Consider the following 16,441-nt stretch of genomic DNA (forward strand, 5'->3'; position numbering starts at 1 on the left):
TCCCAACAGCAAAGCAAAAACAAGAAACACCATCAGACGTCAGCTCTGGAAACGAGAGTCCACTGCAGGCGTATTTATTAAAAAGGTGGCATTGGCATTAGCTTGTTTACTACCCTCACAGACAAAAGGTTGCCTCAGATGATGCATCCTGCATCCAAGTACAATGAAAGCAGACAGCTGCCCAGACACAGCACTTGAATTTGACCACTAAAATCCTCTCTGCATCCACCATAAAACTCTGAATGGCTGTGGTAACGCTAAATCCCTTTGTTCTATAGAAAACCATAAACTCTGAGAATGAGAGGAATTTGGATTTCAGCAACTAGATATTGTAGAAACTCAAAAAACCATCAATGGCTGAATTTTCACACCGAACACCAAAATGCATTTTTTCAAATCAGGGTTTGATTGTTTATTAACAAAGAAGCAATTCAGATTAAAATATGTATATATAGTAAATATATAATAAAGGTCTCATATTCTATGTCTAATGTTATTATAATATCATAAACGTCTCATATTCTATTTCTTTAAATTGTATGTAAGACGAAACATTTTAAAATACTCCAAATTAGAAAGCATGTGACTGCAATAGAAAGTAAGAAAAACAAGAAATTGTCAGTTAATTTTTTTTCCTTCAAGCAGAGCTACTGATGTGTAACTTTTGGTTATTGAACAACCACAGCTATGGAAATATTTGTGTACATATACTGCCCTGTGGCCTATATGGACATATGCTTCACACATGCTCTACACATGCTGCAAAATCAGTGTTGTGCAGTGGCAATAATAATAATTACTGGCACATCAAAATGTCATTGCCTATTTTAACAATATGAAATAGACAGTACATTGAAACGCAGACTTTAATTTGAATTTCTAAAGACTAAAAAGTCACGATACTAATTTAATTCAATTTTTTGAATAATGACACTTGTATGTATCCACTTGTATGTATCCATGTGTTAACGTGACTTTGATCATAAAGGCTTGAAAATAAAAAATATAAGGAGTTGGCAATAATATTACAAAAGCAGACAGGTCGAAACAATGTTGTCAAATCACTTCCTCATCATAATAATTTCAATGATGTGTATTAGGGCGATAAATAACTAATGTGAGAGTATGAATAAATGACGCACTATTAAAATTCAAAAGTTACCGCTGCTAATCAAAACAAATTAAAATCCAAAAGAGAAGTTTAAAAGACAACATGTTAGGCAAGCTGAATGGCTTTTAAACCAGTGGGAAATAGTACTCCTAGCTGCGTTGCAGTATTTGTCATAAATGGCAAAATATGACCAGTCAACATCCATCACTTGGCTATATCCGCCATCTGAGGGCTTAAACATCGGCTATTCTGTCCTTGGTGAGCTATGATCATTAGTCAAAGAATAGGGTTACCATGTGACGATTCACAGAAGCTGATATTCTGCTAGCAGTAGGACCCAGGAAAAGTTGATATGGTTGCACCAAATAAGCAGACTAAGCATACGCAAAGCTCCCTATAGCCTACTATAGTATAAGGACTCACACAATGCTAAACAGTAATGTCAACGCCGTTTCCAATGTTCACTGTGATAGTCAAAATGTTATGCTGTCCGCTCCAATGCAACCGTGATTGTTTTAAACCTTTGTGGTTCGTCGCTTAAATATTACTGTTGGACCACTCATTTTACGCCATTGTCTGTGGAATTTAGGCTATTTTCTAGAACCACAAATACTATGTTTAACTTATGTGTTACCCTCTTGTTAAAAAAGTACCCTCGGTTCAAAAAGGACGCTCCCAGATATACAGAATGTTTTGGGTCTGTGGCAATAAATCGTGTGCCAGAAAATACAACACTTGCCACGCACACAAACGCAGAAACACACACACACACATACATGTACACGATGGGCGCACTTCACAGTCAAGACTACATGTGGGAAGCCTGCGTAATCATATTACTGTCCCCTCATGGCCTAGATAAGTTTAATTGGATGTAAGTCGGGCAGTTAAACCTGGCTGTATGAGCTGCGAACAGTTTCAAGCAACACTAAAGAGCCTTGTGGTTTTTGTTTTGTTTTGTTTTTACTACGGTCTCAGTGAACGCACCTAGCATGAAGCGTCTGTAGTGGCAACAATAGCCTACAAGATAAAGATGTGTGTTGTTACATTTAAAGCAATCTCGAGAGTGTATTTCTCTTTCAACCACTGGGACATAAAGCTTTCACAACAATGTGTTAACTTTTTTATTAGAAGTATTAAATGATTTCACATCACAAGAAATCGCCCAGTAGTGGCTGCTGGCAAGAGCTACTATTTAGGTGTCCTAGAAAAACCTGAAAGTCCTTTGGACTGAGGAACAGTAAACACTGAACACCTATCTTTAGACAAATTCTACAAATAAAAAATGAAAAGTAAGCTTGTGTTAGATATCTTGCGGACAGGGCTCTTAGCTTTCACGGTATTGTTATTTCAGAAAAGGCAAAATAAAGAGCATTTGTGAGAATGGAACTGGAGGCTATGGGGTTGTCACATGTGGATATAACCTAAAATATATTTTTAGTCTCGGCATGCAGTGGACTTTTAACTACACAAATAATCTGCTTAAATGCCAAAACCCCTTTAAAATGACCGGGGATAATATACCCAGTGTTAGAAACAATTCCGTTTTGGCAAACTATTCAGACATAAACTGTTTTCGCAGGTTTCGGAAATTAAGCACAAAAAGCCTCAGAATTACGCATGCTTAACATTACGCTTAACATTACACAAAGGTTCGTTTTGGCATTTCCAGATTTGCAAATACTGCGTTTAGTTGGCAGAGAAATCTGAGCGTGATCACATATTGACAGTTTGGTTATATACAGTAATTATACACATTTTTTTCTACCTTAGTTGCAATGTTGTGTGCTGTGCATGCAGGGGTTCAACCAGATGACAAATTAAATCCTCGTTAAATGCTCACAAAAGCAGATCATTTGTGTGTAACTGAATTGCAATCAGTCCAAATTTAGAATGTAGGTTGAATATTTATATAAACTGAGACCAAGCAGGCACTCGTTTTTTGGCTCCGATATCAGTGAAATGTCTGCCCAAACACTTAGTGCTAATGTCTGCCTTTCCCCGGGTGAACTCCGGATCTTTCAAGCCCTTTCTTCCGTTGAATATATGGAAGCTACATGCCAAAATTCATATAGGAAAATATGTAATCCTAGCTAAACATATTGTGCTCTTAACCGATACTGGACGAACTTGAACAGGTGACACGATTTGCCATCTACAATTGTAAGAGCTTTAAGGCACCGTCGGATTGTGCAGCGCTGTGTTACATACTTGACCTTCAGTGAGTGCGCTGCGGTCCCAAGTGACGAACTGGAAAAGAAATTCCACCTCCAAATACTTAACATTTATGAAAATCACATCAAGCCTCTGAGACGCAAGGACAGAAACTATAGATTTATTAAGCACGTTGAAAACGCAATATAACGCGCCAGTCACTGACAAATGCCGGACACATGCTTTGCATAGTTAGCTACTATGTTGTCAAACCATTCAAAAATACTACATGGTACATGGTACTTCAATAAGTTAAATAAACAAAATGAGAACGACTGGCTAAGAATTTCAAATTGCAACTTCAATTCATTTCAGCATTTTAACATGCTTTGTCTCCTTCCATCGATAATGGTCTAAGAGAAATCTGTATCATTTAAGGCCGCAGTGAAACCCTCACACGATAAAACGCGCGCTCCTGTTTAAAAACAAATTGATAAGATGGTACATTTCACAGAGAACTCATTTCAAATCATGTCAAAATCAATATACAATAGTTCTGAAGGGAGAGAAAGCATTCTACCTATCCTCTTTTTCACATTAACACTCCTTCAAAAGACTTGCTCACCATGCCCTCCAACACACACACACACACACACACACACACACACACACACACACACACACACACACACACACACACACACACACACACACACACACACACACACACACTTTAGTAGAAATAACATTGCTTTCCATTTCTCCAGCCAGCTTCGTACCATAAACAGCAGAGGGGTGGCGGGGGACGCAGGCCACATGCCACACAAGTTCTCTGCGAAGGGCACTGTGAAGCTCACTGACCTTTGGGACACGGAGACAGGCCGCCATAAACAGATTTAGACAGTCTCAAAGTCAAAAGTACTCAAGAGCAATGAAAGACCTATTGTAAAGACCCGCAAAGCCTTCTGAGATATCATCCTCTTTACAATCAAATATCTTAAAGTTTCTCGCAATAGCGACAAATTTCTTCTGAGTAGGAGTTAAATATATTAAATTAACATGTAGACAAAACCTGACAACTAATATTAACCGCTATACAATGATGATTTTGACTTGGGGGGGAAGGATTGACATTGACGCACTAAAATGTTTAAATGTTTTTTGGGGGCTTAAGACAATTCCAACACAAGGCTATTTTTCAAAAGGAAAATCCAAAATGCTAAACAAATAGGTTACACAGAAGAGTCCCTTACGAATAGACTGTCATGAAGTTCAAGTTAAATCTACATGCTCAGATGTCCATTTGTCCCCCTTCAAAGACCAGACTGTCACGGTATTCTCTTCAAATAACCCCACTGCTTTACACAGGTATCAGCTTATCAACCTGCACACACAAAGCAGTTTGTATAATTTTATCTTAATAGGATTCGCGTTATCCTGGAAGTTGTGAAGATGTTGCTGCTACGAGTTTTTTTGTTTATTTGTTTGTTTTGTTTTGTTTTTTTTTGTTTTACACTTCATGGGTTCTTTGTCCCCTAACTCTACAACATACACAGTTTAACTACATGAAATAAGTTCTACTTTTCTACCTTTAAATATTTTCGAAATATTGTATCAGGTGCCAGGGGAAAAACAAGAACGTCAAGATTGTGTCAAGAATTTTGCATCTTTTGTTTTCCTGTAAGCCATTAAACAAGGAAACTGACAAATATAATACAGTAGTTTGTCTCCGTCTATAGTCAACACTGCGGCTCATGAACTAAAAATACTGGCGCTGTTATGAATGATGTCCTCTGGATGCTCAATTTCAATACAGGCAATTTAAGATATCAGCCGTATTATTTCATGTTGCTTGGTTATATATATATATATATATATATATATATATATATATATATATATATATATCGTTTTGCAGCAAACAGTTGGTGTATTTACAAGTTATACTTTGCATCTCGTATGTATCACAAGCAGCCCATTTATGACTTTAAAATTAATGCGCTGCGTCTTCTTTTGATTAAGGTATATTGAAACAGTAATGTCCTTGCCAGATATGTCCATTATAACATTAGACTTGCTTTTCTTCTATTATACGAAGGAAACAATTGAAATTCAATTGCTAAAAGTTATTTTGGCATAGGTGTTGAAATTATAGGCAATAATTGAATAAAAATGATTATCCAACCCTTTGTTAATAAGATGCGCAAAAGTACGTTATATCAACTATCATTTTGACTAGACGTTTATTGTACATTAACAAGCAAGTGGAGTAGATTACAACATGTGTTTTGATCCTTCATAAAAAAAATATGTTGGAAATGTTACCGTTAATAATATCTGCAAACTGAAGCATTGCGGCAGCGCGTCCATCACATCCTTTTTCTTTGACGCATATACATATACGTTGTAAATAATACATTAACACTTTTGTTTTATGTTGAAGAATACACAAGGATGATATTTGCTGTTTAGGCTACAGTCGACCAAACTTGGGAAGGTTGATGTTTGAAGCCAAGTAAACCAGAGGTTTCCGTCAGCTCCAGAAATAGCACACTGTAACTGCTATAACACAGGCAAGTGCACTGCTGAAAAGCTTCAATCATCTTAAATATCTTGTCACACTAAATCGTATATCACAATTTACAATTGTTCAGTATAAGTGTAATACAAGAAAAACGTGATCATCTCTGCGTGTGTATCAGGCGCATCTTAATGCCATTCAGTGATTTGGTTGCAGGAGCAGCCGCTCACAGTCCAGTGAAAAGGCAATACCTGATCTCAAATATGTGACAACATGATAGCTACGTGTAGACTTACTTCCCCTAAATGTAACTGGAAAATGTTGATGACAAACGCATCAATGCTTAGTTAGTTATTTAATAGGAACACACTGCAGCCCCGCATTGCTTTACACTTGCTTGCCAGTAGGGAGAGCTTTGTGGATTATGGTTTGATTATTAACCCATCTGTTCTTTAGCTTGCTATCTGACAAAGATTTTTTATCTCAACCGTATGTGTGCATTTATACATGCACATGTTTTGATGTGCAGTTATCACGTGTTGAAGTCCCTAAAGCAGAAGAAAAGATGTACAGGGAACAGCCAGTTGAAGAAGCTCGACTATATGGAGCACTGGGGTGTAACCCTATTACTGCTTTACAGAGCCATTGCACGTTTAGCTGCGCCGTTATAGGCTTGTAGCATACCAGTGTCATTGATTAGGTCAAGCTTAAGGGAAACCACAAGACCTCAGAGATAATGTGAAAAAGGTTTTTGGTTTGAAGCTAAAGAACTTGTATACTTGCTGTATCCTGCCGGCCTACTATAAAATAGTAATAATTGTCCATGAATATGCATCTGACCGCCATTTTGCATGTCGGCCACAATAAACCAAGGCCAACCTGTGTGGGCTACTTTTGCTTATAGTTCACAGCATGTACAATTATGTGCTAAGAAAACACTCTTTCAAATGCTTCCAAATGTCCCATTAATGCTTAGATCTTTATTTCACTGCGGTGGATGTATTTTTAAACTGTGTTACAGGTCACGTCTAATAAAATAATCCCACCAAGAAGCTCTCAGGAAACCCGATTTTCAAGCAGAGCATACAGAGAAGCAGCCTAATGACAGACTGGGTTAACACCAATAAATGTTTCAATATTCTGTTTATTGAAGATCTTACACATATACATTCATATCATTGTTACTTTTACAAGACAACGAAGCAAACCTTACAAGCGCAAAAGGGGAATGCAATGAGGGACGAAATAAAAGAACGATAACAACTAGCCTACTACAATGGAACAGAGTTTCTTTAAATGTCCTGTATGGCAAAATTTCTCGCAAACCATGTCTTATACCCATTTTTGGCAGTGCTATATAATAGGTATACATTTCCAACCCTTACAGCCACATATAGGCTATATGGAATGCAATACTGTACAAGACGATCAAAAATATAAAACACTATTACATAGTGATATGGGATCCCCAAAAAGAATGCAGATGGTAACGTGTAAGTTCATTTTACAAAGTTACACACGTGTACAAGATAAGGTAAAGGACAACACTGAGCACATTGCGAGAAGCAAGTACATTAAATAGGCCTACTAGGCCCTCCGTCCGCCCATAGTAACAATAATACTATTAATAACATTAACAATAACTATTATAATAAAAATAATAATAATACATTCTTTGTGTTAAAATGTTTTAGGTTGTGTTGGTTTTAGATTTGTTCAGAAAAAAATGTTTAAAAAAGTACAGAAAGTGTCCCGCAGAATAATACATAGCTTTTTCACATCAATAACATGCTGTAGATACATTTCATTGCTATAGATTACTCATATTACATGGCCGATAATGCGCTGCATTCGCTCTGAATTGAGCGAATACACGTAGGTCTTTTATTACATTTTATACATATTTTCATTGTGAGCACCAAGATTCATAAATGCTCTATTAGACGCAAAACAGTTTCCCCTTAGTTGAAACATAAGGCGGTTCCACAGTTTAACCACAGTGGGTCTAAAATGTTATAATACTGTTACATATATTAAACGCAGATCCTAGCGGGATTATGGCAGAATACACTATTTTTCACTGGCACAATCGGGAGGTGGACATTTAATAGCAGCTCAAAACCGTGTATAAACGGTGATCTCAATTAAAGTTAGAATTTCAACCCTTACAGAACTCTGTGGTTATTGTAAAGACGAGTTAGGTAAGAAAAGTAGGAAAATACCTTCAGGAACTTGTTGGCACACGAACAAAGTCATGACAATTAATTTTTCAATGTGCAGTTGTAATAATACCAATATAGATTACGTTGCGGTTTTAGTCCCCCCCCCCGCCCCCCACTCCTCCTCATGCAGACTCCCAGACTTCCTGCCCGTGACCGTGAACGTGCCCAGAACGCGTAGTTAAAACTATGAAAAGGAGATAGGGCTGAAGTTCCTCTTACTCAACAGATTGTGGCGGTAGACGTATAAAGCAACAGGCACACTGTTGCTTAATACTGTTGAGACTTTACAAAGTGGACCAGCTGCCTCGATATTTTCGCAAATCTTAAAAGGAAACAAAAAGGATATCACTAGGTCTGTCACTAGGTCCCATCCACAACCGCGCAATTGCCATAGGAAATATTTGGCGTGGCTTATAGGGCGTAGACGAATCTCTTGACAGATCAGGAAAAACAAGAGATGCAGCCTACAGACAAGACAGATTCTCACAGCTTTTTGTGCGAATATACAAAGAGAAAGGCAGACTCGCTGAGTATAGCTTTGAATGACAGAGTGGCTTGTTTTGGGCTACTGTGGCCCGCACCTTTAAGAAAAACATATAAGAAAATCTTGTAATAACTGACTGCAATGTAAAAAAAATGACTAGATGAGTGCATGCACTGAAAGAAGACCGCAGAAGGCCTGGCTTTTACTGCCCATCGATTCACCTTTTTTGCCGCATCTCTAAAAGTAGGCCAAAGCTTGCTCCCTCATCATGAGTCTCTTCTTCTTCATCCTGCGGTTCTGAAACCAGATCTTGACTTGCTGGTCGCTGAGGTTCAGACGGTCAGAGAGCTCCCTCCGCCGCTGCCTGGTGATGAACTCATTCAGCATGAATTCTCCTTCTAGCTCAGCCAGCTGAAGTTTGGAATATGGTTTGCGCTTCTTTCTGGTCCGAGTGTGCATCGGGTACCATGGGGCACCTGGAGGAGAGGGAGGAGGATGAGGAGGAGGGGGGCGCACAACGGATTAGTCATCTCAGTTACAAAATCACGGTCACCTCCAAGGTTATGGAGCTCGCAGGGGCGTCAGTTGTTTATTGCAAGCTTGGATAATTGGCTTACTGTAAGCGAACTGAATTCAGAACTCATATCAGCATTGTTCTGCCGAAATGGCACGACTCCATCTACATGTCAAATTACATTTTAATACATTTTATGGTGGTGGAGATGCATTAGTTATTTTAGTAAGCTTGAATTTATTTTCTGTTTTGTGAAAGATCCCAGAGATAGGGGACTTTATTTAATACTAGAATTTAGAGATCTGAAGCTGCTGGAAGCTCTCACTTCCTGCACAGACAGACAAACCGGATTTATTTTGCTCTCTGACAGATATGTTCTGAGCTGCCAGGACATATCTGCTCTCAAATGCAATCCCAAGACCACTAGGACCAGTTTAATTTTTCGATCACGTGAGTTCATTTCTTACTTTTCACACTACTCTATTGAGACCACCAGTGTACAGTGGCTTGTGTCACAAGAAGTTTTATTGTTGCAGTTAAAGAAGCATTAATGTGATAATTAAGCGTGTTTGCAAATACCCCTACTTATTTGCGAGTTTCAGAGCATATTAAATGACTCTTGAGCACACAGCGGCAGATATTAATTCTGTTTACGAGTCATTAAATAGAAAACTCTCTCTATTCGATGCAGTCAACCAAAGCGACTCACCTCTTTAAATCACAGCACTAATATGAGTGTGCAAAGTGCAACAATACACCAAACTACTTACGTGTCTGAATTAGCCACTTATCTAAGCTATATGTGCATGCAAAGACAAGACAAACCGCTGATAAGCATTAACCTAGGGTTGGGTGTAGTTACCTATAACTGTACACAACCACATGGTGTAGAGTATTTTAGGGCAACCCCTAGCGGCGTTGGCACACCACGCACATATCCTGCAGGCTAATCCTTGCTGCGAGTTGTGCATCGAGATAACGAGCTCTAAAGGTTTAATAACGCACATATATGCAGCCCTAATATAACAAAATATTATTAACAGAAACTATACCTTTAATAACTATAGAAGGCAATTTGAGCACCCACCTCCGCTTGCAGTTATGTTGCTTGAATGGTTTCCCGGTGACACCAGGGTCTGTGTGTCGCTGGATGAAGGTTTGCTGCCCTCGTTGAGCAGAGACGAGCTGGAGTCGGACTCCATTGACTGACAGGATGGAGGATCTTGCATTAGCTGCTCGGTCCCATAATCATATTTGGAAAAGGCAGCAGCGCTGCCAATTCCGATGTGCATCCCGTGATCAGATGTTAGGGATGATGTGTCTTTCGCCCTATCCTCTCGTTTGAGGCTGCTGCCACCTGAACAGGTTTCCCTGTTTCCGTTGCCGTTGTTATAGTAACATTTGCTCTCATCTGGTCTGGTAATTTCACAGGACCGATTGAAAGAAGGGTTAATAGACACGGGGCTGCTAAAATACGATTGAGAGTATCCATTGCACGGCTCCGAAGGATTCCAAGGGAGGGAGCAAACATTGTCCCTTCTCGGGTAGGAGAGAGACGGCAGCCCCGCCAGTTGTCCCCCTGAGGCTCTAAAATTCGGAAAGTAAAATGTGTCTCCAGTGTGGATGTTTACCAAAGGTCCCACAAACCCCGGATTAAGGAGATTATGCTCGCCCATTTCCGCGGGCCCGACCAACAGCTTCTAGTTTATTGCAATCTGACATTTAACATAGTTAAACCTGGAGGGGCGTCTGATTGGTCATTCTCAAACCACGTGTCCAGGCGAACTTCAGCTACACATGGTACCACCCACTTGGTCCATCTCAGACAAAACAAAACATTAACTTCTGTATTACAGAGGTTTATGTGCTTTTTAAAAATACTATAAACCTTTTATTAAAAATTTAGAATCTTGTTTTTCTTCACTTGAGTCATACAGGGTCCAAATGGAGCTCAGGCCAGACTGTCCGTGGCTTCGTTATATGTTTATAAGCTGACAAAAGTTTTTAAAATGCTATTTCTTATAAAAACTATTTATTCTTTCAGGAGAGGGCCATCTTGTTTTCTAGCAAATTATGGTTGAATTCCATGTCAAATAAAGCTGATGTCCCAATTTTACAAGCTTGTTTTAAGAAAAGACTGATGCTCATTGCCGCACTATACTCATATTTACAGTAACGGGGTCAGCAGGGTGAAGCCACTGGCTCTGTAAAAGAGGACGATATTCTACAAGGTTACTTTAAGAGGGTATATTTCACATAATATTCTCTAGTGCACCTCACATGAACAACTTTAACAGATACCTCCAATAAACGTTTGCAGCCAAACTCTGGTGGGATTGTTATACCTCTCGCAATTCTTTTATATGAATTTTACAAGATATCAGAGGGCACTTAACTGATTCAATCAGCCGAGAGTCCCTCTGCTTTATATCTAGATAATTAGTTGATTTGTTGATGCAGTTATGAAGACACTGAACAAATATGTGATATGCCATACTGCTGTCGTCCACTATTGTGAAAAAAAAAAAAATCAGAATAAAAACTTCTAAGGCTCCACCAGTGCAGTTTTTCTCGCAGAAAACTTCACCGTGATATGCACAGGATTCGGGCATTCTGCCAACAGCTGACCCAAGGATTTCTAATATGTCCTTTGGTCTTCAAACTGCCTAACTGTCATCGTCAACATATTCCCAAGACTGACCTATGCCTTCTCCAATTCCTCTGCAAGGCCCACAGACTCATCAGCTCAAAAATAAACCTAGAAAGATGTTCACATTGTTTCTGTATTGTATCAGTGCAGCAGATTTTCTGTTATTCCAATTCTCTTTATTAATTCATGTTTTATTAACACCCCATTCTCGGATATAAGGAAGAGAAAAACCCATTTAGTGTCAAAACCTAGAAGTTGAAAGCTGAGTCTCAGTTATAGTATTTTAAAATGTCTAAAAACTCCAAGGAAAGGTTGATAAATTACACTGAATTACAACTTAAAGAAATAATACATTTAACTTTACACGGAGGTCGCCGTCAATCTGGCTACTCAAGTTCACGACGTCACCCGGTGGGTTGAACTTGATATTGAACTCAAAAACTCCTTTTAATTAAATTAAATAAGAAGAACCTTTCGTAGAATAAACATGTAATATGCTCTTAGACTTTGGCAACTTGAAGTGAGAGCAGTGCCATAAACACAATATGAAGATAATCCAAACTGCACCTGTGGATATGAAGCTGATTAAACAAAGCAACTTGTGTTTCTTAACTTAGCATTCGAAAACACTTAAAATTAAAGAATGCCACTGACAAAACGTAACTAATTCCCCTATGCGTATGATACCTCTAATATGAAGTCAGGAAAGAAAGAGAAATGTGCAAGTTGCAGCAGCCTGCACATGCGTGCTGAAAGACGTTCGTTGCCTGCTACAAATTTGCAAATGAAGTGTTATGTGAGAACATTGGCATTGAGATATCCATTGGTTGGGAGCGATTTGCAAGTCGGTCGATATTTGATAGCCGTATCCTTCACTTGTGACCGTGGAACCTCTCTAACTCTGCGGCATCGGGCATTGCTCAACCTTAAATAGAAGGAACACTATCAAATGTTTGAACTGGAGCAGCTCGTACAGGGATCGCTTGCGTTATAAGATTCTGCGCCCTGCACTCACTGCCTCTCCAGCCACTGCACAGTCTTGCGTCTAGTTAGTAAGTCTAGCAATGCAGCACAACATCAATCTATAATAATATCGTGTGCCTCAGTCCTATGAACCTATGACACACACTGTAGTGTGCTTTCGTATCACTTCGCGGCTTCTCGTGTTATTATAAGCAGTACCAAAAACAAAACACTGCAACGTGACTTTTACAACAAGATGGCCAGAACAGTCAGCCAGTGACAGAGTAACGTTTAGGCATTAGTCGCCACTCGGAGAAAGAGGCCATGTGTTGCGCCTCCTCGCCTAGTCTCTCCACGCCTCCAGTCCACAGCCCCACAGACCGGGTTGCACATTCTAACAACTGCTCGTCTCTTCAGTGCATCTCGAACTAAGCTTTGCCATTTCTGAGCTTTAGGCCTTGCGCTCTCGTTTAGCAAAGTAAATAAATAAAAGAATGTGGTAAACTGAGGATACAGCACTGTCAAGGTCACTGTCTAGTACACTGTCTTCTCCATATTGAAATTACCCTCCTGGAACCCACTGGTCTTGTCCAGACAGGGCAATAGGCTAAACAAAGGGCTTTTCTTCTCCTTGTCTCGCCTTGATTGTCTACAGGCAGGTTGTCACTGTTATAGTCTTGTGCGTCTCTTTTAAAGTTACTTTAAGAAAAAAAAAAAACTAAAGGAAAGTCTGAAAAATATACAAGTAAAAGTTTGGTTGATCTTTTTTCATTTGTTTACAACACCAAAAGACACTTGAAGACATTTTTGGCGTTGCAACATAAATCATACGATCCCCTATGACCATAAATGTAGTTTATTTCACAACTTCAAATTCTTAAGGAAATTAATCTGAAAATAATATAAAATCAAAGCCTCCATAAAATCTAAATATACATATATGCATAATACATAAATATATAATACACATATAATATTCATTAATTATACGTATAAACAGGTCGTGTGTAGAAATATGGAAAGTAAATAGTTGAACGTGTAACTTATAAACTTGTAAGGTACAATGCAATATCTATTATTTTCTCACATTATAAAATAGTATACTGTTTTTATTCATTAATTTTTTAAACTTTAAAGGCTAGACTCTCTCTCTCTGTGTGTGTGTTGTGTGTGTGTGTGTGTGTGTTTCCGCGCGTGCAAACGTCTGACGTTATGGACAAAATTTGATTCAAAGCCTTTGTTGTGAGGAAAGTGAGGACATATTGGCCAGTCCTCAGAACTACTACTACTATGATGGTTAATATTAGCGTGGAACGAAATATGTCAAATATGTGTCCTCACAAATACAGAAACACCAAAGTGTGTGTGTGTGTGTGTGTGTGTGTGTGGAGTAATATTATATCCAGAAAAATACAAGAGTGAACTGCTCATCCATACGTCTGTTTTCATAAACAATAATTTATGAATTTTAAACCAAACCTCGCTCATGTCGTCATTCTGATAGGAATCAATTCTAAAACGCTGTAATAAAATGCGACTTTTACAGTAACAGCGCAGTTCAATGTGTTAAATAGTTAACATAATATGAACGTATATATTCACACATGTCAAAGAGTTAAAGAAAATAATACATAAATGAATATTTATCAACGTCAAACACCCGCTGTTCCTGCGTTTGATTTGCATTGTTGGATTTGCTCCTGGAATCCAACAATTAAATCAAAGAAGTATGCCTGAATTGAATTAACGTTAATGTAAATGTAATAATAGCCCCTATATCAAAAAAAATCCTAAAAGTTTTGGCGCACACATGGCGGTGGCTAGCTGTTTGCTGCAATATCTATGACAAGCAGGCCTTAATTAATTAAGTTTTTTTCATACAAGCTCAAACTAAAAGGACTGTTAAACTTTTCAGATATCAAACCAACAACGTTCGTCCTAAGGTTAAATCCTGACATTGCAAACTATCCCGAAATTACGCACAGTTGCAGCACTTCCTGATATTTTCCTCTGGTCACCAGCAGAGGTTATCAGCCCACTGTCTCAAGTCTCTGGCTGACAGCGGCCTGCAGCTTTGTCGCCTCCACACACAACCAGAAGCTAAGCAACTTTTTCTACATTTCACGTTTTCTAAGTTAAAATCAATGTCTTCATGGTGCCAGATGTGTAAAAGGTTGTGGCTTGGTATATTTTGTTTGTTCATTTTTAAATTTGCTTCCTGGTTCAGAGTTTCTCCTGGGTCTCGCGCTGTTTAGCACAGTACGATAATTATGGGCATGCAGGCTATTTGATTATGAGTAATAACTTTGGCTGGTAAAAAAATGTACTTTTAGGAAATGGTATTGGATGTACTTACCTCAGCATTTGTATACTAAACTGCCTGGAATTCTAGTAGGCTCTCTTATTTCTGTATTTACACGTTGTGTTTTGTTTTTTGTTTTTTGTTTTATAAATTAATTTAAACACATTTTTAATATTAAGATACCACATTTCCTTTTGAAAAACGTGTAAGTCTAGGGGGAAAACCCATATTTTATTGGTACATTAGAAATGCAATATGGACCTAGTGCTTGACAATCTAGATTAAATTAAAAATTATGTTAAAAATGTAAAGTTATAGAAGATGAGTTATAGAAGTTAATTTAAGGCGACACCACTTGTCTCTCGAAGTTAACACCGCCGTGCTCGCCATTTGGTTACAAGAAAAACAAATAGCTACAAATCATTATATCTTATCAATCATAATTCAGTCTACCCCTCTTTGTTCAATGTACAGTTTGTAGTGAGCTAAAAGTCATAAAGCAGCGTCCACGTAGGCCTAATGCCATTGTAGGAAGAAAACGGCCATACCTTAATCGTTATATGGTGGACGACGTCGTATTATCATTTCCTCACGCTGTGCAGACTGTGGCTGCTTGCTGCGGAGTAATGCTGTTGGTGTGAGACGTCAAAAGTCCTACCTGTCCTTCGTGGTCAATAACACACCTCATGAAACCAATGGAGGCTCTAGAAGCAAGGGCCAAAGAGGACCTGCAAAATACGAATGAACAGAGCCCAAATGTTAATGCAATGCTCAGAGATGGTCAGAGATGCAGGTCAGAAGATACACTTCCCCTTTTTTATGCATTTATGGCATGCCATTAAGTCCGGCTGTCTAGACAGGGAAATAACACCTTGTTTGCCTACAAACAAACCGCCAGCATTGGTGTCCAGCCCACTATTTATTTTTCACAATCCGCTGTGATGTCAAGGTCAAAGTGACTGCATAGTCATGGTCAAGGGTAAATCAGGAGACCTAGAAATTTCCTCAAGCATTGACAAATCTAGAAACAAAACATAGAAAATCTTCAAGTCCGCTTGCATTCCAATCAGTAAAATCAGTCACGAAGCTGGAAAAAATGGACACCATCAAGTCAATAATGAACATGTATTTAAAATAAAAACAAAGCTATTCATTAACTGTAACATTAGCGTGGTTCTGATCAGACTTAAATTAATCTGCTGCCTTGCATCAATCAAAGAAAGGCATACTCCGTATTTATTTCCTATTTCCACCGACGAAATCTGCGTGAATGTTTGCTCGGATAAACTGACTCTACAGACTTGAAATAAACTAATTTTGATTATGTTCAAATTTGTCAATCTTTTAGGACATACACGTCTACATATTTATGTTCCACACCATTTTCTTTACTTTAGATGAAGCAGTAACTCGCCTGAGACATTAAGGCCTTTGTGCTTCATAAAATTGGCCGCATGAACAAAACATCTCCCCCCATAGCCAGCATGTGGTACCTAAATAAGGGATATCTAACTAGAAAT

General features: G+C 38.6%; 1 protein-coding gene across 1 annotated transcript; it reads right to left on the bottom strand.

Annotated features, from left to right (window-relative positions):
• Positions 1-6,918: 6,918 nt before the first annotated feature.
• Positions 6,919-13,452, bottom strand: hoxc12a (homeobox C12a). Its single transcript, XM_067526388.1, has 2 exons — positions 10,094-13,452; positions 6,919-8,968 (listed from the first exon to the last, which is right to left on the bottom strand). The coding sequence occupies exons 1-2, from the start codon at positions 10,680-10,682 to the stop codon at positions 8,730-8,732; spliced, it is 828 nt and encodes a 275-aa protein (XP_067382489.1). The 5' UTR covers positions 10,683-13,452; the 3' UTR covers positions 6,919-8,729.
• Positions 13,453-16,441: the final 2,989 nt, after the last annotated feature.

The sequence above is a fragment of the Channa argus genome, chromosome 13, assembly GCF_033026475.1.
Source record: "Channa argus isolate prfri chromosome 13, Channa argus male v1.0, whole genome shotgun sequence".
In the NCBI taxonomy this organism is placed as follows: Eukaryota; Metazoa; Chordata; class Actinopteri; order Anabantiformes; family Channidae; genus Channa; species Channa argus.